The sequence below is a fragment of the Cervus canadensis genome, chromosome 23 (genome assembly GCF_019320065.1).
Source record: "Cervus canadensis isolate Bull #8, Minnesota chromosome 23, ASM1932006v1, whole genome shotgun sequence".
NCBI classification, from domain to species: domain Eukaryota; kingdom Metazoa; phylum Chordata; class Mammalia; order Artiodactyla; family Cervidae; genus Cervus; species Cervus canadensis.
This window is the reverse complement of record NC_057408.1, coordinates 40038245-40061904: the sequence shown is the minus strand read 5'-3', so window position 1 is coordinate 40061904 and position 23660 is coordinate 40038245. Positions and strand designations below refer to the sequence as shown.

Below are 23660 nucleotides of genomic sequence, written 5' to 3'. Positions count from 1 at the left end.
TTGGGAGTTTTCACTGTGGCAGGGGGGATAGAAGTATGGAATTGAGAAAAACAAGAAAGAACTCCATGGCGCTGGACTGGAATTGAAGGCATTCGTATTAACTCATAATTTTAAGAACAGACACACACAAACACACATGACTCAGCGTTGTCCTTTCAAAGAGATTACAAGCAAAGACTCCCACTATCACCATTCCTCATTAAAAGCAACCAGGGCTCCTGGAATAAGTGACTGATTCCAAGGCTAGGGTAAGAAAGATACAAGATGAGCTGGGAATGTTCTGTTGTGCTGGGAAGTAAAGAAATGCTCTTAAGATGATGGAATTCTGTTAGAAGGATACAGGAACCAGCCTGAATTAGCCCCCATTGGTCCACATTGTTAACAAAAAGATGAATGAATGAAAAAAATGAATGGGGGAAAATCTGACAAATGTAGAGAAGTGGTGGGACTGGAAAAATTATAATTTTGTACTTATTACAGTAAAGATTATATGCTAGAATCATTAGTAATTACTGAATTTATAGAAGTTTGATTAAAGAAATAGTAATGAGCAAGATCTTAAAATGTCTTTGTCCAGAAGCTTATTAATTGCCAGAGGAGGAAAAGTAATTGTAGAGGGTAGAAACAAGTGATAAAATCTAAACTCACCAAAAAGTGTATTTCCTGTGGGTGTGATTCCCTGAGAAGGTCAGAACCTCACTCACATAACATTTTACCTACAAGGGCATTCATTAATGGAATCTACTCATGAGGAAATATCAGACAAACCCCAAATGAGAAATATTCTGTAAAATATCTAGTGTGTATTCTTAAAAACATCCATGTAATGAAAAACAAAGAAAAGTTGAAGAACTGTTCCAGATTAAAGTGAAAGACAGAAATGAAAAGTAAATGTAATACATGATTCTGGAATGAATTCTGTACTGAAAGAAAAAAATGCTATAAAGTACTATATTGGGACACTTGGCAAAGTTAGAATATAGACTGTAAATAAAAGTACTGTTATCAATGCACTGTGCTTACATAAGAAAATGCCCTTATTCTTCAGAAATATACAATGATTATTAAGGGGCAAAGGGCATACGGTATATAATTCATTCTTGAATGATTCAGAAAAGTGTAAGTTATACATTAATATGTATATGCATATACATATATATATATGTGTGGGCATACAGAATGATAAAAGAAGTGTGCAAAATGCTAAGAGCTGGTGAATCAAAAGTGGTTAGGAAGATCTTATATTACTCCTGCAACAATTCTTTAAGACAGAAGTTATTTAAAAACTTCAAAGAAAATATGACAACAGGAAATTTTAGATATTTTTTTAGAAATTAATCTATTTCTCCAGATGAACTTTATTTTTGGCTGTGCCGAGTCTTCACTGGTGTGTGGGCTTTTTTTCCCCCTAGTATCAGCGAGCAGGGGCTAAACTCTAGCTCTGGTGCACAGGCTTCTCATTGCAGTGGCTTCTCTTGTTGCAGAGCATTGCCTCTAGGGCACGTGGGCTCTAGAGCACAGGCTCAATAGTTGTGGCACGTGGGCTTAGCTGTTCTGCAGCAGGTAGGATCCTCCAGGACCAAAGACTGCATCTGTCTCCTGCATTAGAGCCACCCCCCGTGAACCTTAGAATCATCCTGTCCATGGTTTGCATTGGTAATTCTATTGGAAGCACATCTACATGGTGTTTTTTTGGTAAGAAGTAGCATCATGACAGTCATATTTCCAAAGTCACATGAAAACTCTCATCATGTATTCAGATCTTTTATTTCCCTCATTGGTATTTAAGTCTGCCTTTGTTATCAATCCCTGAGTATTACTGTTCATTTGTGTTGTTAAATATGCTTTGTTGATATTCTGTGTCCAATAATCTTATTGTAATAGTTTTCCCAGTTCATTTTCTTGGGATTCCTAGGTGGTTATTTTTTATGCAAAGAAAAATATTTTTTTTTATTTTTAAAGTTTTCATCCTTTCTCCTCAAAACAGAGTGGTGGTGGTGAGAGTGTCATTTCAGATTTTAATGTGAATATCACTTGTGTTTTAACATCAACTATGAGAAATCTGTCAGTTTGAAATGGATATTTGAAAAAAATCATTATTACTGATTTGTCTTTCCAATTCTAGTTTTCTAAAAGTTTCTACAAAGAAATTAAATTTTATTTTTTACCAAATGCTGTTTCTGTATCCAATAAGATAGTCACATGTTTATTTTAAATTTTGATATATGGATTTTTAACAGTATATTTCCAAATATTAAAACAACCCTGTGTTGTGCTTAGTCATTCAGTCGTGTCCGACTCTTTGTGACCCCATGGACTGTAGCCTGCCAGGTTCCTCTGTCCATGGGGATTCTCCAGGCAAGAATACTGGAGTGGGTTAGCATTCCCTCCTCCAGGGGATCTTCACAACCCAGGGATCGAACCCAGGTCTCCCACATTGTAGGTGGATTCTTTACCAGCTGAGCCACCAGGGAAGCCCCAAAACAACCCTACATGCCTGAAATAATCTCTGTGTGATCCTGGTGCACTTAAAACAATACTGCATGATTCTCCTAAACAGCATTTGATCTATATGTGATGTACTGGGTTGGCCAAAAACTTTGCTCGGGATTTCCACTGCATCTTATGGAAAACTCCAATGAACTTTTTGGCCAACCCAATATCAATCACAGGTGAGATTAGCCTACAGTTCTATTTTATCTTTATCATGTTTTAGTATCAGGCTTACATTAAGCCTGAGATGGATTTTTTTCTTGTATGTTAACAAAGCATCTTGGGTAAAGTGATTGACATTATTCATATTGCTTAATGGGTAGTAATCATTATGTTCTTAGAGAACTAAGTAGTTAAGAATCCTTGTAAATAATTTCTCACCCATTCTAGGTCATCTTTACATAATTTTAACCTTGGGCAAAAGCAGTTTGTCAGTTAACAGTAGTGCTATAAAAAAATAAACAGTTCTGTTGTCTCTGGCCGGGAATTATTCTGGAGGAGGCATTATTAGCACATAAATGGCAGAACAATATTGCTTTTAACAGGAGTTCAGGCTCCAAAGGTTTAAGATCCATTTTAGGGGACTCAGATAAGTTTTATAATTATTTTTTGACAAGAACTTAACCTAACTGTGTGTATTTTTAGACTCAGCATTCACGTGCCCACTTCTGTATACTGGAGTAAGTTTAGGAATTTAAATCAATAACAAATAAATAAAATTTAACTTTTACTTGGAATACTTTCAGATCTGTAGGAAAGTTGCAAAGATGGTACAGAGAGTTCCTGTATACACTTCACCTAGCTGCTTCTATTAACATCTTATAAACCGTGGCACACTATCAAACTAAGAAATGAATACTGGTGTAGTCTACTAACTACATTTTAAGCTTTATTTAGATTTCACTGAATTTTTCAACAAAGGTCCGTTTTCTGTTTCCAGACCAAACTGGGACACCACATTGCACCCAGTTCTCTGTTCTGTGAATTTCTTGAACTTGCCTTGTTTCTTTATGATCTTGACAGTTTCCTCCTGATTTTACAAATAAAGTTTTATTAGGACACTGCTACGCCCATTTGTTTCTGCATGGTCTGTGGCTGCCTTCACTCTCCACTGGCAATGTTGAGTAGCGGCCACAGAGACGGTATGGCCTGCAGACTCCGAACTATTCACTCTTTGTCCCTTTAAGGAAAAAGTCTGCTGACCCCTGGTGATGAATAAATGAACCGCAGCCGTAGAAAGGAAATGGCCAGAGTACTCCAGTACTCTTTGCCTGGAAAATCCCACGGACGGAGGAGCCTGGTAGGCTACAGTCCATGGGGTCACAAAGAGTCGGACATGACTGAGCAACTTCACTCAGCCTTAGGAAATTAATTGGTACAATACTATCAATGGTACAGTACTAACAACTAAGCTACAACATGAGTTTGAATCCTGTTTACTGTTGAGTAACCTTAGAAAACGTTTTGCCATTTTGTTTTATTTATTTATTATTTTTGGCTGCGCTGGATCTTCATTGTGGTGCTTGGGCTCTCCAGCTGTGGTACTTGGGCTTAGCTGTCGTGTGGGATCTTAGCTCTCCAATCAGGGACTGAACCCAGGTCCCTTGCACCGGAAGGTGAATTCTTAACATTGGACACACTGGACCACCAGGGAAGTCCTGTGTTTTACCTTTCTGAGTCTCAGTTTCCTCATCTGGGAAATGAGAACACCATCAGCTACTTCTCAAGCTTAATTACTGTAGGTAAACAACTTCCCACAGTGGTAAGCTCTCAGTAACTCAATAACTGTTATTATTACTTTTATTAACAGTTTTAATTCTCATAATTGTTTCACCTTGCCTTTCACATCTCTGTATTTTCAAGTTGTTTTCTGTTTTCATGAAGTACCGCTTTCAAGCCCAAACCACTATCTCTAAGCATTATCTTTTCTTCTGTACTAAAGAACTGCTCAAGTTTTTATTGAATGTGTTATCCCGGAATAAAACTTAATGTCAGAATAGGGCCTGAAATATCATTACAGTTACATCCCAAAGGAAGTGAACATGTTGAAATGATTCATAATACACTGTTTTAGGATAAACTGGTCTCCAACAAGCTCAGATGCAGTGCTGTACTTCCTTTTTATTGGAACTTGGTAAAATAAAAACTTGGCAGTCTATCCATTTGGATCAGGTTGGAGACAGGGATGTTGAGAGGAAGGATTCTCATGAGATTTGACATACACACACACACACACACACACACACACGTTCACTCATACAACAAACTGTCTCCAGGGAACAGACAGGGAGCCAACAGTGCTTCTCAAATATGAGGGAAGAAGAAGTAACATTTCTTTCTAGCTTCTAGAGTCAGTAACTTTGGTACTGACTATTTTTCCTTATTTACCTTTATAAACATACACCTTCCAGGTTGAAAAAATCAGATCTGGTGAGTACTGCACACCAAATGAAACTGAAAGAGGATGTCCACATGGTTTGTGAGACAGAATTCACACAGATTAAACAGATCAAAACCATCTTCCGTAAATGTCACGCTCCGGGCACACGCAACAGTTTTGTCTACAGATTCCTGTATGTCTGTACTTCGAAAGGAAGTTACTCCTACTGCCATACATAAAAATGCGTAACATATGTGCACACAATCTGTGATTCCAAGCTTCCAACCCTGATGTCACCGTTCACGCTGGCAATTAGCTCTGCATGTATCAGGAGACTAGCATACTGACCGATCTTGTGGTCACCGTCAGTGGCAGAGGAAGGAGCTCATAAGTAAGTGTTTTTCCTTTGGCAGCTGAGCCAAACAATCTCCTCTGCTGTCTACAGATGTGATTTATTTGCATAATTTCTTTAATTTTTTTTAATAGCAAAAGAAACAGTGCGTTCTGTCTTAAGTGCTTGGGTATGCGTGCCTGGTTAACATTCCCAGTTTCAATGTTTCCTGAGAGGAAGTCATTCAGTGTGTTATCTAAACAACTCTAATAGGTCTAATCCAGGAAACTATCAGGGTTTCACTGTTCATAACACCATTCAGAGTTAATACCCCAGGGTCAAGCAACATTTAAAATCACTGATGTAAAATTTTACACACACACACACACTCTCTCTCTCTCTCTCTCCCCTCTCTTCTGTCTCTCTGGCTCTGTCAACAGGCAACTTTCCCCCTAAGAACAGTCCTTTTAGAGACTGACATGGAATAGAGGTTAAAATTGAAACTCTTGGAAAAAAAAAATCAGGACTGATCTGATTGATATTTGGTTAAACAGACAATATTTGATCAAAATTAGATCTTTTCCTCCCCAAACTTCAGTTTTTATAACTCTTTTTCTATGGCAAAATGGCAGAAAATGAGAAGCAAAGGGCATCAAGAGTTAAGACAAATGTCAATCCTGAGTGTTTTATTTTTTTAAACAGGAAATAGGGCAAGGATGACAAGTACCATGGCCATGATTTAACTTGTGACGGCGCAAAGGAGGGCCTGCCAACCGGTAGTTTTTCAGAGGAGGTCTCGAAACCGCAGATGACAAAAAAAGCACTGGGCTGTCTTCAAACACTGAAATAATTAGCCTCACCATTGTATCCAATTTTATCGTTCTGAATGACTCTTGAAAATAAATGACATCTGACTCATGGTAAGGAAAAGATGTGATTTTTAAAAACTGGAAATTACAAATAAAAATTGGCTACCTCTAAATTCATTCACTCTTCATTTTTAAAATTCATTCTTACATCTGACAAAATTCAGGCTGCACAGTGATTGATAATTTCTGATCTCTCTGAAATGTATCCAAGAAAAAGGCAGTGAAATAAAGGCCTCTGAGCAGCCAAAAAGATGTGACATGAGGGCTTACAGAAAAGGCTTTAAGGACCTTAATTTAGAGTACTTACTCCTATCTAACTAAACTCTACCCAACTTGGTTACCAGTTTCCAACCCACTGCAGAACAGAAGTGGTCATTGAAACTGGAAATATGGACTCTTAAAGCAGATATTCTAACAGACATAAGAGGCAACAAACAATTTAAATGAGACCATAAATCACCTAATTCTTAGGGTATGAGGTCTTTCCATTTAAAGGTAAAAACTATAACCACCCGGAGATGGGAATGAGTTTAAATTTTGTTCAAGTACTTCTCTTTTGGATGACAGAAAGTGCAATCCATTTCAAGAAACTCAAAGAAAATTACAGTCATTTTGCACAGGATTTTTGTTATAATTCAGTTACCCCCAGAGCTAATTTTGCTACCCTAAAATTAATCATGCTCCAAAGGTTCCAGAAGAGGTAGAAAATGTCAGAGCAAATGAGCCTTATCCATTAAAAAAAAAAAAAAAAAATCACAGGGGGAAAACACCTGTCTGACATCATTAGAAACTTACAACATGAGAAGGATTCCTTTTCTGAATGGTCAAGACAGAAACTAGGACTGGGATTGTAAACTAGGAATGATGTGACCACCATGAGTGATCTATACTCTTAATACAATAAAACAAAACAACCAAAAAACTCAGAACTCAGTTCCACTATTTTGTATTACTTTACAGGAAGACCATAGGATGGTCTTCTTTACCCAGGGTAAAGTCTAGCCATAAGCTATTCTGCCTTTTAAAAGACAAACACAGGACTTCCTTGGTGGTCCAGTGGTTAAGAATCCGCCTGCCAAGGCAGGGGGCAGGGGCTTGATCCCTGATCTGGGAAGATCTCACACGCCAAGGAGCAACCAAGCCTGTGTGCCACAACAAAAACCCAGTGCAGCCAAAATTAAATAAATAAATTTATTTGAAAAAGTAAAGATAAACATGATCGGAAAGATGGCAGGGAGTAAAATAATTATGAGAAGGGTTAGAATCAAGAGCAGCCCAAACCTTCTCCATGAATGTATTTTCAAGGCCTTGTCTGTAGTGTGTTCTAAGATGAGTTGAGGAAGTAACATGACATATGTTTAATTTGTTAGCTATCTTACATATGGAAACAAAATACGGTCTAACCGGCTGGCAGAGGAGGAAGATCTTTATTTCTTCAGCACTTTTTCAGATGGAAACATTAAAAAGGGGAACGAATATATTAAGATAAAAGGCACATAGACTGCCTCAAGTCAATGGCTTGGGGGGAAAGCTGGCTGATTCTCAGTAAGTTAAAAGCCTTGGAAAACATCCAAGGTTCAGCATCAAGTTGCAGGAATCATATTAAACTTTAGAACTCTTGCTTATTGATTCAATGATGCATTCTGGCCACTTCCTTGTATCTTCACCACTGCTTCAAGCAACAGGGCAAGAACCCACCTTGTTTCTCTGTGAATAATGGTTGATACTTAAAAAAAGGCTGGGTTAATATGTTACACTAGCATTTTTGAAGGGATTCATTTTGAAACATGCTATCTAATTAGAAACTGCATCCGGTGCTGACAGAAAACATCAAGTGAACTAGTAGGATTTGATTTTTGAAATATAGCAATATGCTCAGGAATGAAGTAAGTTCTTAAAAATTGGCAGATGTAACATTCACAAAAGTTGCCAAATGCTGTGTGTCAGACCATCAACATTTCAGATACAAAAGGCAGAAGGATTTGGCTCGGCAATAATTATTGAATACATCTATTTATAATTTTTTTTTTTAAAGAAAATGAATTTATCGTGCAAGCTATTGTGTCTATGTGAAAGGATCTTCTGATCATTGTCATGGGCCTTATCTCAGATCTACAGACAGAATGCGAGGGAGTAAAAAAGACGACTGGATTGAATTAGGGGACCAGGCTTTGCAGCTAAGTCGCTTTGTGGTTTTGTATGAAGTCAGCTGACATCTGTTTCTTAGTTTTCCTATTTATTAAAAGAAGGAGTGGAATGGAGTGATGTATAAGGGCCTTTCCAGATCTAACATTTGATGATGATCAAAACTTGGAGTCTATAAATTTCCTAGTCCTGCTGGATTATTTATGATGGTGTATCTCTTTATTCTTGGTCATGTTCCTTAGCACTGAGAAACCTAGCTGTCACTCAAGTTCTCCGAACCTTAAATGATTTTATTTTCCCTATTAAAAAAAAAATGATGATCCTGGGGCTTCCCTGGTGGCTCACTGGTGGAGAATCCACCTGCCGCTGCAGGAGACACCCACTGGACTCCTGGCCCGAGCAGATCCCGCACGCTGCAGAAACGCTAGGCCCGTGTGCCAGGACGACTGAGGCTGCTCTAAAGCCGGGAGCTGCCGGAGCTGCCGGAGCCGGCTCCATGAGAAGCTCCAACGACAGAGCGGCCCTGGCTTGCCACAACTCGAGAAAAGCCCACGGAGCAATGAGGACCCAGCACAGCCAAAAAGGACTGAGTGATAAACAAGACAAGACACTGAAATCCGTGCCGGAAACAGCTGCCAAACCCAGCTCTGAGGAGCTGTTACCCAGGTGACAGGACTGTCCGCGGAGCTCTGACCCAGCCCACAGGGAATGGTTCTTGCGAGGTCTGTGCGGGCTCAAGTGGTGACCGTGCTCCACACTGGATCGGGATGTCACAGTTCCTGAGGTGGGGCACTTTGCCCAGCGGAGACAACGCAAACTTATTATTCTGCCTCCAGGGAAATCTACGCTGCAATGGCTGCGATCTCGGACTTCACTAACTGGAATGAAAAGAGCAACGTTACAGCATCCAGGTTAGTGTGTCCCGGCCCCCTCAGACTGGAGAGGAACTGTTTGAATGTGGGAAGCTTCTGCGCGACAGTACTGAAGTCAAGATGCCTCTTCCCCAGTTAAGGAGAGCTGCAAGCTACCCACTGCTAAGTCCAAGGCTGCCCTTTCTTCTCGCTCTCTCTGCAAATGTCACAGAAAAGACAGAACTTACAAGACTTAGCTTTAGTCTTATTTTGATGGGAGAAAAATACATGCGTGGGGGAATTTCTTATCATTACTGGGCTGGGTTTGCGAGGCTGGGAGACAGTTTAAATAATTCACTAGGTACTGGCATGTGTGTTCTGGCATAAGAAGGCTCCAAAAAAGTATTTGAGGTGAAAGGGTGTTCAGAAGCAGCAACAACGTATGTGCTGTGTTCTCAACATTCGGTCACAGGGTATAAAGGGCGAGTGAAATCATCTGTGTTAAGAAATTTTTTTTTTAGATGTGAAACTTCACTTAGTTGGATTTTATGTTTTGAATCAGGGGTTGTCAAACTTTTTCTTACAGGGCCAGTAAGTAATCATTTCAGGCTTGTGGGCCATACAGTCTCTGTTGCAACTACTGGACTCAAACTGTTACATTGTGGAAGCAGCCACAGACAACAGGGAGTGAAGGGGGATGGCTGTGTTCTAATAAAACTTTATTTACAAAACAGGTGTCTTGCCCTAAGACTCTAGGTAGCCAGCCCCTACATGAGACACTTGCAAAGCATGTGTGCTTTACTGCATTGTTTCATTTAATCCTTATGAAAAATCTATGAGGTGGGGCGTTGTTGCTGTTCTTCAGGCACTCGGTCATGTACAACTCTTTCCTACCCCATGGACTGCAGCACCCCAGGCTTCCCTGTCCTTCACTATCTGCTGGAGCTTGCTCAAACTCATGTCCATTGAGTTGGTGATGCCATTCAACCATCTGTCCTTTGTCGTCCCTTTTTCCTCCGGCCTTCTGTCTTTCAAAGCATCAGTGAGTCGGGTCTTCGCAGCAGGTGGCCAAAGTATTGAAGCTTCAGTCCTTCCAATGAATATTTACGGCTGATTGCCTTTAGGATGGACTGGTTGAATCTCCTTGCTGTCCAAGGGACTCTCAAGAGTCTTCTCCAACACCACAGTTAGAAAGCCTTCTTTATGGTCCAACTCTCACATCCATACATGACTACTGGAAAAACCATAGCTTTGACTACATGGACCTTTGTCGGCAAAGTAATGTCTCTGCTTTATAAAGCAGAGAAAATACACTGTCTAGGTTTGTTGTAGCTTTTCTTCCAAAGAGCAAGCATCTTTTAATTTTATGGCTGCAGTCACCATCTGCCATGATTTTGGAGCCCAAGAAAATAAAGTCTGTCACTGTTTCCATTGTTTCTCCACTATTTGAGATGAAGTGATGGGACCAGATGCCATGATCTTAGTTTTCTGAATGTTGAGCTTTAAACCAACTTTTTCACTCTCCTCTTTCACTTTCACCAAGAGACTCTTTAGCTCTTCTTTGCTTTCTGCCATAAGGGTGGTGTCATCTGCATATCTGAGGTTATTGATATTTTTCCCGGGAATCTTGATTCCAGCTTGTGTTTCATCCAGCCCAGTGTTTCTCATGATGTACTCTGCATATAAGTAAATAAGCAGGGTGACAATATACAGCCTTGATGCATTGCTTTCCCAATTTTGAATCAGTCCATTGTTCCATGTCTGGTTCTAACCGTTGCTTCTTGACCTGCATACAGGTTTCTCAGGAAAGGTGATCCGATATTCCCATTTAAGAATTTGCCACAGTTTGTTGTGATCCACACAGTCAAAAGTTTCAACATAGTCAATGAAGCAGAAGCAGATATTTTTCTGGAATTCTCTTGCTTTTTCCATGATCCACTGGATGTTGACAATTTGATCTCTGATCCCTCTGCCTTTTCTAAATTCAGCTAGTACATCTGGAAGTTCTTGGTTCACATATTGTTGAAGCCTAGCTTGGAGGATTTTGAGCATGACCTTGCTAGCATATGAAATGAGTGCAATTGCGCGGTAGTTTGAACATTCTTTGGCGTTGCCTTTCTTTGGGATTGGAATGAAAACTGACATTTTTCCAGTCCACGGTCACCACTGAGTTTTCCAAATTGTCTGGCATATTGAGTGCAGCACTTAGACAGCACCATCTTTTAGGATTTGAAATAGCTCAACTGGAATTCCATCACCTCCACTAACTTTGTTTGCAGTGATGCTTCCTAAAGTCCACTTAACTTCATACTCCAGGCTGTCTGGCTCTAGGTGAGTGATCACACCATCGTGGGTATCTGGGTCATGAAGCTCTTTTTTGTATAGTTCTTCTGTGTATTCTTGCCACCTCTTCCTAATATCTTCTGTTTCTGCTAGGTCCATACTGTCTCTCCTTTGCTGTGTCCATCTTTGCATGAGATGTTCCCGTGGTATCTCCCGTATTTTGCGTATTTTGCGCATTTTGCAGGTGACGGCACTGGGTCCTATGACCTGCCCGTGGTCATGGTCAGTGTCTGGACCTCAGCTCTGAATCCAGAGCCTGAGCTACACTACCCGGTCTGACGTGCCCTTTAGATCATGACACCTCGTTTAAAGAAAGAAGTAGGACTGAAAACTGTCGGTGCTGCTATGTTTCTCATTGAAGCACAGAGGAATGAGGCTTCGGTTGGGAATGACCAATTCAGAGATAAGACATCTTCCGACTTTGAAAGTAAACATGAGAACAGAGACAGTTGATGAAAAAACTAAAAGAGGTAATTAAGAAAATGCCTATCTCAGTTAGAAACAAGTAGGCAGGAAAATGGGTAAACAAAAACAAGATTCTCACCATGGAAACCAAAAGCTGGATGTTATTAATAGAGAGAAAAAGTGATGAATGAGGCCGGTGACTGCTGTTCTTGAAAACACTGAATGCCATTAGCTTAGGAGGGGCTGGAGGAAACAGACAAAATGATCAGCAAGCAGTTACCTGCCCACATAGTCTTTCATTTTCTTGACCTACACATCTCCCGTTTTCTGTTCCCCCCACCTCGGTTGCCGACTCAAAAAGGCGTATTTAGATGTGAAGAGACAGCTACTCCTGTCATTTCCTATGTTACTGCCTCAAATTTAATCCCAAGCATTCTACATTCTATCGCTGCTCCTTGTCTGCACCTCGCTTTCTTAACCCACATTGGAAGTCTCTTAACTTCATCAGGATCTCCAAGATCCCATTGATCGTATCCATACTTCCTTACCCAGTGAAAAGTTCATGGCTCATTGCTACCTGCCACTCCTGGGCACTTCATCCATGCCTTCGCTGACCTCTGTTACTCTACTTGGTAAAGCCTGACTCAGACGAAACCCAACTTACCTGCTGAAGATGGCTGGAAGGAAAAGAAGCTGGTGCTAAGTAATTTCACTTGAAATTTATTTTGACAGAACCCTGGGACCATCCTACTATGCTTCCCTGGTTAACTGCTTTCTGGGTCTCTGAGCTGATTATTATTTCCTTCCTCTCAAAGCCTCCAAAGACTCCCATTTTACTAAATGTAATGGTTAGTTCCCAGTCCTTATCTAATTCTATCACTAGCCATCGGACACAAGTGCCCATTCTTCTCTGAAACACTATCGTCCTCTGGCTGCCGGGGTCTCACGTGCTCAACTGTCTTTCTACCAATTACTCCTTTCTGTCTCCTCTAGACCCCAGGGCTGGAGAGCTCCAGGGATTGTTTCTCAGATCTCCACTCTTCATCTAGTCTCTAGGTTAGGGGTTCTCAACCTTGGTGGTCTGGATGCTTCTGCTCGATAATGCTTTGTTATGGGGCCTGTCCTGTGACATTTATCAGTATCCTCGTTCTCTGTTACTAGATACCAGTAGCCCCTGTCCCTTCCCCAAGCTGTGACAGTCAAAATTGTATCCAAACACTGTCAGCTGTCCCTGGGAGGGTGTGGGGTGGGTCACCCTCAGTTGAGATGTAGGTGAACTCAGCCCCATGGCTTCAAATGCCATCGAGGAGCTGGTAAGCCCTCAATATATATTATATCCCAAGCTCCAGACCTGTTTATCTACTGTCTTTATGTCTTTATTTGGAGATATTGGGTTGGCCCAAAACTTTGTTTTGGTTTTCTGTATCATCTTACAGAAAAACCCAAACGAACTTTTGGGCCAACATAATAGTGTCTGTATTTGCTTATTTACATTCTGCCTCCCGAGCAGAATGTAATCTCCAAGCAGGCAGGGATTTATATATTTGATATTTACTCCCAGGGCCTATAATGAGGCTGGTCATGTAGTAAGGGCTCAAAATATATCTGCTGCTTAAAGAATTAAATATTTAATATATATTAACTCATTTCATGCAGTTCATCAACGATGGGGCAATCAGGCAGATAATTTTTAAATATCAAGTCATCTTTTAAAGACATATTTTCTTTAGCTCAAGATAAAAGGAATACCTTATTTTGAAATAAATGTGTAAATAGTACTAATATGTGTGCTTAGTCGCTCAGTCATGTCCAACTCTTTGCAACCCCATGGACTGTAGCCCACCAGGCTCCCCTGTCCATGGGGATTCTCCAGGCAAGAATACTGGAGCGGGTGGCCATGTCCTCCTCAAATAGTACTAATGTGATCCATTGAATTTTAGGTAAATTTTTGCTATAGTCTTGAAAATAACAAAACTAGTTCTTGTTCTTTCAATACTTCTGTTTTACTCTGTATTCTTTTCATGCTTCAATTTGCACTTGTAAATATATATGAATAAATGTGCATACATATATATTTATTTCAAAAAATAACTGTGCCTCTTGACTATGATGATGCCAGTTAGCTGCCAGTTCTTAACTGTAAGTCATTTCTCTTGGTCTAATTTACACTGATCTGAAGCATAAAGAAGAGGATAAATTTTCCAAGGAAGTGTGAATCCTCCTATCCTTCAAAAAACTGCTTCCTAGATAATATTTATATTTCATTTCATATTATGTAATATTTAACAATATTTGTAACAGTTGTATTTATGAATAGGTTGTACTGTTTTTCATTTATTCTCTCCCTCTCCAGGGGAAGTAACAACAAAGCATAGCACTTCCTTGCCGCCAGTGAGCTGTTGACATTAAGCTCTGCATATCGATAAATGCACATTATAATCAAGTTTTAAAGAAGACCATGGCATCCAACATTTTCTTTTAAAATGCAGGCAGTTTCCAGAAATATTTCCCACAAATCTCCTTGGTTTATTTATTTATGTGCGTGTTTACTCACTAAGCACACAGACTTGTGTGTATTTTTTTACATAAATTTCTTGAGGTTCTCTCATTGGGTTTTCCTTGAATAGAATTGAAAGCTGTCTTAGTGATTAGTGCAGGCTGGATGTGAAGGCATCTTAAAACTTTATCAGTGATGGACCAGAGGTATTAAAATATTCATGCATGCATAGCATAGAACTCAACCCCAATCCAACCAGCTCTATGGATGCTATAAGCTACTCCTCCATACACTTATTTGTAACATCCACAATTATCCTGACACATTTTAGAAAGTACTCAGATTGAATGGATTTTCTGTTTAGCCTCATTTCAGCAGGAATTCCACTGACTTGCTTTTTAAAAACTGCTGTAAAACATACATAACATGAAATTTACCATCTTAACCATTTTTCAGTATATGAGTTAGCAGTGTTAAGTACATTCACACCACTGCGCTAAACTTTTAAATGATATCTCTATTACATACATTTTAATCAATATAGCCAATCATGGTATTCTGTGGGGGAAAAAAACCCTATCAAAATGTTCTGGGTTTCAGTATTACTTTTTCATTCATTGCTGGTCCAATAGAAATTCACAAAGAAACAGCATTTAATGGCATTTAAAAAAAATCTTTCATGTAAACAATATGCCACCAAAGACTGAATGTTAGATTTTAGTACTTGAAAATTGTAAAAAAAAAAAAAAAAAATTTATGCTTGATTTCTCATCATTTACCAGCAAAATGAAATGTTTCAGAAGAGAGTTTTACAGCATTAACTTTCCTTCCTAAACAATTTTTTTTCTTTTAGTTAATTCTAAATAAATTTTAAGGAGAGATTTAAATCAAGATCCTAATGAAACAGGATTTGATAAACTTATGGCCAACGAATCTCAGAGAGTTTAAAAATGAATAGGTTCTCACAATCTTCAGCTGTAAATGAATACAAGCCTGAGCCATTGAAGGAGTTAAAAATTATAAATACTCTCAACATAAGCATACTTTGGTTAGTAAAAGACTTTACAAAATACAAAATCTCACCCATTTTAATAATAAAGTTAAAGGGAGTAGATTATGGTGCTGTGCTTTAGCTCTGGAAAAAAGAATGATTTAGCCTAGCCAATTAAATGGGCTGACTTTTGCACTAAGGAAGCTGTTTTGGGCATCTGCAGCCTTTTCTGGGAGTGTAGGTGGAGTGACCCATCTGCAAAGACACTTGCATTTTTGGACCAAGACACCACGTGGGCTGTTTTTCAAATAGAGCCGATTTCTAAGAAACCAGAATCTGCTCCTTAAGACTTAAATTTTCAGAGAAAACCCTGACTCAGTTGGACTTCCCGCTGAAATGAGGTTAAAGAGAAAATCCTTTCAATGTGAACACTTTAGAAAATGTGTCAGTGTAATTGTGGATGTTGCTGAAGAAAATGCAGAGGGTTTGCGGGCAACGAAGTTGCACCTGGTTGGTGGCATTGCTTCTCTGGTTAGTCTTTCTTCAATAGCAGGTTTTGTCAAGGAGCTAGCTTGCTGTGTAGGAGAGGATGGAACCGTCCCTCTAAGAATGCAAAACTGGGGACTTCCCTGGCAGTAGAGTGGTGAAAACTCCATGCTTCCAATGCAGGGGTCATAGGTTCGATCCCTGGTAGGAAAACTAAGATCCCACATGCTACATGACAAATAAATAAATAAAACTAAAGAGTGTAAAACCAATGCAGCATAGTGAACACTATTCAGCTTCTCTCTGATAAACAAGGATTAATAGTACCTATTGGGGAACTTCCCTGGTGGTCCAGCTGGTTAGGAGTCCGCCTGCCCGTGCAGGGGACATGAGTTCGATCCCTAGTCTGGGAAGATTCCATATGCCCGAGAGCAAGTAAGCCCGTGCTCCACAACTACTGAGTCCACGTGCCGCAACTACTGAAGCCGTCGCGCCCCAGAGCTTGTGATCCGCAGCAAGAGAAAGCACCGCAATGAGCAGCCCGCGCACTGCAACTAGAGAAAGCCCATGTCAAGCAGCGAAGACCCAGCGTGGCCAAAAGAAAATAAATAAAAGAAAAGTAAGTACCTACTGGGCAACATTCAAGACCTCAACTTTTCCTCTGTAGACTAACATGGACAGTCTGCAAAGACTATATGCTCATGTCAAGGCATGCTCTGAAGTTTGTCTCCTAAGTGAGTCTGTGGTATCAGATTTACCCAATGCCTTTTACTTGCTCTCACAAGCAGGGCATCTAGCCTCACACAAGAATCTGGCCAAAAAAAAAAAAATGGTTACATATTAGGGAATAAAGTCCAGAGTTTTCAAGAAGAGAGAAAAAAAACAAAACCTTAACAGTTTTGATCTGCCTTAACAGTTACTTTAGCCAAAGATAATGCTAACCGAGTGTAGGAGCCTGGGGGTGGGGGGCTGGGTGGTCAGCTCAGCTACAGCACAGTTCTTGTAAGACCAGATTTAGCCACTGACACCGACCCACGAGGAAGATGGGGCCTCCACAGGATGAGGCGCAGATGAGCTCTTAAAGCCAAAGGAGGTTAGTAAGGGGAAATATGTGGTTCTCTCAGAGCTACCTTCACATTGAATGTTATTTCCTCCATGACGTACACTCGTTCAGGAAATGCTTTGGCCACCTCCTCCACGCTGTTGAAATATTGCACTGGCTCCTTTATATCTCGGTCTTGTTCCAGCAGCTTGAATTGGCCTAAAACACATGATAAAGGGAAGAGCTGTGAGACACTTACGCTGGACAGCTGTCACCGTGGCGACAGCATCCCCTCCCCTTACTCCCACTCTTGTCCGTCAGAAGCTTCCGAGCATTACATTAAAAAAAGAGAGCCACTGTGGCAGAAGGTTTTCTCTGAACTAGGATATATATTTAAAAATTAGCTTAAAAATGAAAGCAAATGTGTAGTTTCTTTTTATTTTTTTTTGCTTACATTCAGGGTTTATTCTCAGAGGATCAATATCAAATTGGATGAATGCTTACTTAGAGTGTAAACACGATGTGAAAACTCAGTGTGTTATAAATGGTTGCACATGTGGCTTGTGATAGTGGTCCTGCTGTTATTTAGTTGTAATGATGCCCCCACACATTATATTCTAAAACCAAGGTTGAGTGGCCTGGGGGAACTGATTTTTTTAAATTAGTGTTTTTAAAATGTGCAGGTGGAATAAAATAATCTGTGGCCCCTTAGCTTTCACCGATGCCCTTGGTTTCAAGAACACGTGAGTGATACTGGGGGCTCGGAAGCTCCTATAATTTGTGATGTGGCTGTGGTACACGGCCTGAGCCTGAGGGGGCTGGTGTTGGGGGGGAGACCCTTCCAGTGAGTAAGGCACTTGGCATCTGGAGCAGCAGGTGGCTTCCTTCTTTTTACCGCCACCTGTGAAATTCATCAGTGCAGACAGACTATCATGGTAGCCATAGTTTGGGTGATTTTTGAAGAACTTTGAACACATTCCTAAAAATGTCAAGGATCTACTATGCTGCTTGTACATTTTCAGCATTTGTGACACTCACTGCTACATTCTAGAGGAGCTGTTATCAGCTGAGAAAAAAAGACCACATACAATCAAGCCCATGACACCATGTTTCTCCGTGGTCATTTTCTGAATGCTGTTTATAACACTTGAGAAACTGGAAAAGGAATGAAAAACTCTTACGAGGCAGAGTTCTCTGCATGCATCCATGGGTCATCGGCAGAAACAGGGACACCTGCATTCTGACCATTCATATTCTCAACATGTTTTTTAACACAGCATCTCTTAGGTGGAGGCATTATTTTAGATGCTGGAGATAAATCAATTAAAAGACCAGATAAAAATGTGCTCTTGAAACTTTACATTGTAGTGGGAGACAGAAGATATATACAATAAATCAATGGAGTATATAGTATGTTAGAAGGTGAGTAATGAGTTTATGTGCTCAGTTGTCTCCGACTCTGCAACCCCATGGACCACAGCCCACCAGGCTCCTTTGTCCATGGGATTCTGCAGGCAAGAATACAGGAGTGGGTTGCCATTTCCTTCTCCAGGGGATCTTCTCAACCTAGGGATTGAACCCTTGTCTCCTGGACTGCAGGTGGATTCTTTACCAGCTGAGCCATCAGGCAAGCCCATCAGAAGGTGAGAAGTGCCATTAAAAATAGGGTGAGGGGTTTGGAGAGTACCCACTGGCCAGAGCAGGCATGTGTGAGAAAGCGACTTTGATGGAGCTGGGTGGAGAGTTCTTAGAATTCTCAACACAGGCAACAGTCTCCACAGAAACCATCAGGCAGATGGGCTGGTGTGTGCTTGCTATGCTACCAGAGTGGCTGGACTGGGGTGAGTAAAAGCTAAGAAGGAAGAGAAAGTGAGTCAGAGAAATAACAGGTGGTTTTGATGGTCCACAGCTTTGCAGAACTGTGGCTCTTCATCTGAGTGGGATAGGGAGCCACCTGGGGGTGTGAGTGGAAAAGCAGTGGTGATTATAGAAGAATCACTCTGGTTGCTTGTTGAGGACACGGTGAAGGCGCCAGGTGTAGAGGCAGGGACACCGGTTAGGAGGCCTCCGCAATCGGGCAGGTATGAGATGGCAGGGGTTTGGAAGAGGTGAGAAAATGTCGGGAATCTGGCCTGAGTGGCTAAAGGAATGGAAATGCCATTGACTGAGACGGGCAGGTCTGGAGGGGTCGGGTAAGGAAGTAAGGCCAGGAGTTAAGTTTGGACTCAGGCTTAGTCGTGTCTGACTCTTTGCAACCCCATGGACTGCAGCCTGCCAGGCTCCTCTGTCCGTGGGATTTCCCAGGCAAGCATACTGGAGTCGGTTGCCATTTCCTTCTCCAGGGGATCTTCCCAACACAGGGATCAAATCCGTGTCTTCTGCATTGGCAGGCAGATTCTTTACCACTGAGCCACCAGGGAAGCCCTTATTAGACATAGAATGGAGATACCCTGAAAGCTCTAGACAGACACATAAGTGTGGGGGTCAAGAGAAAGGTCTGGTTGGAGATGATAACTCTGGGCGCCATCAGCACATGGATGATATTTTCAGTCATGACATTTAATGATGACGAACATGGGCTTAAGTGCAGACTGAGAAGAGGTCCAGGGTTTGAGTTCTGGGAGACTGAGGAACGGTCAGGGGAATAAGAGGAAAATCCAGAAGTCATACATTCTAGAAGCCAGGTGACTCAGTGCTGTGGGCCAATAATTCCACCGCTCATATCAAAATCCCCAATTAAATACAAGCTGTAAATCCAACAGTTCTCAGTCTCATTTCAGTTCTGTAGGCAACACTTGACATCACTCCCCTTCTTCTCCTGGAGGTACTTGAATCAAAAAAACAAACACAAAATAGAGCTACCACCTCAGAGGGCTTCATGGAAGGAGTGTCTTCAGGGTATATGCAGGTTTGGGTTTTAACAAGATGCAAGTAACAGAGGAGGGTTTAAGGAGGTATGGATTTTGCTGGTGATGAACCTTGATAGAAGGGTTTTCAAGAGTTAAAGGGTAGGCGGTGATGACAAAATAGAGGATGCACCTAGACATAACAGCTCGAGTACCCTAGAAGGATGTAGAGTGATGAATAACACATTCGAAAATACAAAATGATCATATCTTTTTCATAAAAACAATCTTTAAAAATTCAGAAAGACTACGGCAATCTTAATTCTACTTACTTAAATTCTGCCACTATAACCAATTAAACTTTTCCTTTGTCACTTCTCTAGTCTGTGTACAAACTTTTAATAACCATGGTTTATTTACAGTTTTATACTCTGTTCCTTTGTAATTTTTCTCCTTTTCCCCACATGGTGACACAATGTTTGCACAGCATTTAATAGCGGGTTTATCTGTTTTTCTGTTCTTCTACGGTCAGGCTGAGTTAGGCAGGTGCCTAATGTAAGTGGGCGCTCTGCCACGTACATGTTTTATGATACTGGCAAATCACTAAATCCATCTGAGCCTTGCTTCCTCGCCTGTAAAGTGGGGACACTTCACAGGACAGCTGTGGGGATTAACTGAGATGATGCAAAGTGTTCAGCATAAGGAGTCATTTAGCGACTCGGCTCCCTTCTCTCAAGACGCACAGGGATTTTGTCTTTTGGTTCATGTTTTGGGGATAAATCTTCTGGAGTGAGATTATTAAATTAAAGAGTAACACAATTTCTTGTTTACCATTCATGGCTAAATTTTTTTCCCCCCAAAAAACCTAAACCAATTTAGATTTCTACCAACAGGCTATGTGCCTCCTAGTTGGAGCACAATATTGTTCTGAGTATTTTTTCAATTAGACAATTCCATGCGAACTAGAAAGCACTCTTCCTTTTATTAATCTGCATCTCTTTGAGGATTAGTGAAGTTAAGCATCTCAATTTTTCTTGAGCAAATGACTATGCAGATTTATAATAAATACATTTGACACAGTCTACATTTCCTTTCACTTCTAGAGGCATCTAAGGCCCCCTGGATGGTTATACTTTGAAGTCCCATTAGCACCGAATCCAACATGTCTAAATTCAGGGAAGCACAATGACTTGCATGCAATAGGTACTTAATAAATGTTTGCTAAATAAAGAAAATTACTGTAGTCCTGGAACTGGCAGACAGTAGAGCAATGCAGAAGTAACTGCAGGTTTTCCAAGTTGTAAATAAAAGGTGAACTACATTACTGTATATGAGGTTTGCTTCTAAACCACAGATGAATGTTGTCACTCAACAAAGAAAGCAAGCAACAGTGTACTTAAAAATCATTCAAATCTGAATAATGTACAGAGCCTCAAAGGATATTTTTCAGGAATCAATCCTACCAAAGAACAGACCAGACAAGCAGCTGAAATTATCTTTCAGGATGAAGCAATCTTTCAGCATTGGGCTGTGTTAAATAAGGGGACAAAAGTAGTCATCAGTGAGTTAGAATTTTCAGGAATACAATTTTTTCACATTATCTTTTAAATCCTGTGTTTGTTTTACCCTCGTGGCACACCTCTGTTCACACTAGTCTCATTACAAGTGCTCAAGAGCCTGTGTGACCAGTGGTTGCTGTGTCCATGGAAGGTCTAGAACATCTCTTGTGTTCGCTTATAAAAGTGGCTGCAGACACTGTTCACGTTCTTAAAAAAAAAAGATCCTGCGGTGGGGAGTACCTTCTAACAAAACAGGGTGTTCCCTCTCGTGACATAAGAGCTTCAGAATTCTTATATTTTCTTTTTCTTGTCCTGTTTGTCATGATCACTGATATTTTGGTTCAGATAAGAGAGCCTGGGTTTCTTGATACAAACCATCTCTAACCCCTTAAACAGATCGCCCATCTCTATCACCATTTCTCTTCTCTTTCAACTTGGGTGCTTGTTCTTCAGATATTCTTTAGTTATTTTTTCTTTTGTCTGAGATCTTTTACTATCAGTAGGCTCAAATACACTTTGGTATATGGACCAAATGAATAATTCTGTCTGGTATGGCTGTGGTGTCAAGAGCAAAGCTGCACACATTTCTCTTCTCTTTCAATTTGGGTGCTTGTTCTTCAGGCACTTTATTTTTTTCTTGTGTCTGAGATCTTCTACTATCAGCAGGCTCAAATATGCTTTGGTATATGGATCAAATGAAGAATTCTGTCTGGTATGGCTGTGGTGTCAACAGTAAAGCTGCACACATTTCTCTTCTCTTTCAATTTGGCGTTTGTTCTTCAGGCATTCTTTAGTTATTTTTTTCTTGTGTCTGAGATCTTTTAGGTATGACCTAAGTCAAATCCCTTATGATTATACAGTGGAAGTGACAAATAGATTCAAGGGATTAGATCTGATAGAGTGCCTGAAGAACTACAGACGGAGGTTTGTGACAATGTATCGGAGGTGGTGATCAAGACCATCCCCAAGAAAAAGAAATGCAAAAAGGCAAAATGGTTGTCTGAGGCGGCCTTACAAATAGCTGTGAAAAGAAGAGATGTGAAAGGCAAAGGAGAAAAGGAAAAATATACCCATTTGAATGTAGAGTTCCAAAGAATAGCATGGAGAGATAAGAAAGCCTTTCTCAGTGATCAATGCAAAGAGATAGAGGAAAACAATAGAATGGGAAAGACCAGATTGCCTTCAAGAAAATTAGAGATACCAAGGGAACATTTCATGCAAAGATGGGCACAATAAAGGACAGAAATGGTATGGACCTAATAGAAGCAGAAGATACTAAGAAGAGGTGGCAAGAATACACAGAAGAACTGTATAGAAAAGATCTTCATGACCCAGAAAACCATGATGGTGTGATCACTCACCTAGAGCCAGACATCCTGGAATGTGAAGTCAAGTGGGTCTTAGGAAGCATCACTACGAACAAAGCTAGTGGAGGTGATGGAATTCCAGCTGAGCTATTTCAAGTCCAAGATGATGCTGTGAAAGTGCTGCACTCAATATGCCAGCAAATTTGGAAAACTCAGCACTGGCTCCAGGACTGGAAAAGGTCAGTCTTCATTCCAATTCCAAAGAAAGGCAATGCCAAAGAATGCTCAAACTACCACACAATTGCACTCATCTCACACGCTAGCAAAGTAATGCTCAAAATTTTCCAAGGCAGGCTTCAACAGTACGTCAACCATGAACTTCCATATGTTCAAGCTGGATTTAGAAAACACAGAAGAACCAGAGATCAAATTGCCAACATTCGTTGGATCATCAAAAAAAGCAAGAGAGTTCCAGAAACACATCTACTTCTGCTTTATTGACTATGCCAAAGCCTCTGACTGTGTGGATCACAACAAATTGTGGAAAATTCTTCAAGAGATGGGAATACCAGACCACCTGACCTACCTCCTGAGAAATCTGTATGCAGGTCAAGAAGCAACAGTTAGAACTGGATGTGGAATGACAGTCTGGTTCCAAATCGGGAAAGGAGTACATCAAGGCTATATATTGTCACCCTGCTTATTTAACTTATATGCAGAAAGTACATCATGAGAAATGCTGGACTGGAAGAAGCACAAGCTGGAATCAAGATTGTCAGGAGAAATATCAATAACCTCAGATATGCAGATGACACCACCCTTATGGCAGAAAATGAAGAAGAACTAAAGAGCCTCTTGATGAAAATGAAAGAGGTGAGTGAAAAGTTGGCTTAAAACTCAACATTCAGAAAACTAAGGTCATGGCAACTGGTCCCATCACTTCATGGCAAATAGATTGGGAAACAATGGAAACAGTGACAGATTTTACTTTTGGGGGACTCCAAAATCACTGCAGATGGTGACTGCAGCCATGAAATTAAAAGACGTTTGCTCCTTGGAAGAAGAGTTATGACCAACCTAGACAGCATATTAAAAAGCAGAGACATTACTTGGCC

At 40.5% G+C, this 23660-nt stretch overlaps 1 protein-coding gene across 4 annotated transcripts in view; it reads right to left on the bottom strand.

Annotated features, from left to right (window-relative positions):
* The window catches only part of GAREM1 (GRB2 associated regulator of MAPK1 subtype 1), a 223044-nt gene that overhangs the window by 33227 nt on the left and 166157 nt on the right, over positions 1–23660 (bottom strand). For all 4 annotated transcript variants that reach the window (XM_043443677.1, XM_043443678.1, XM_043443679.1 and 1 more), the window contains one exon: positions 16922–17052. In XM_043443677.1, the coding sequence (XP_043299612.1) occupies positions 16922–17052 (131 nt within the window). The remainder of the gene's footprint in view (positions 1–16921; positions 17053–23660) is intronic.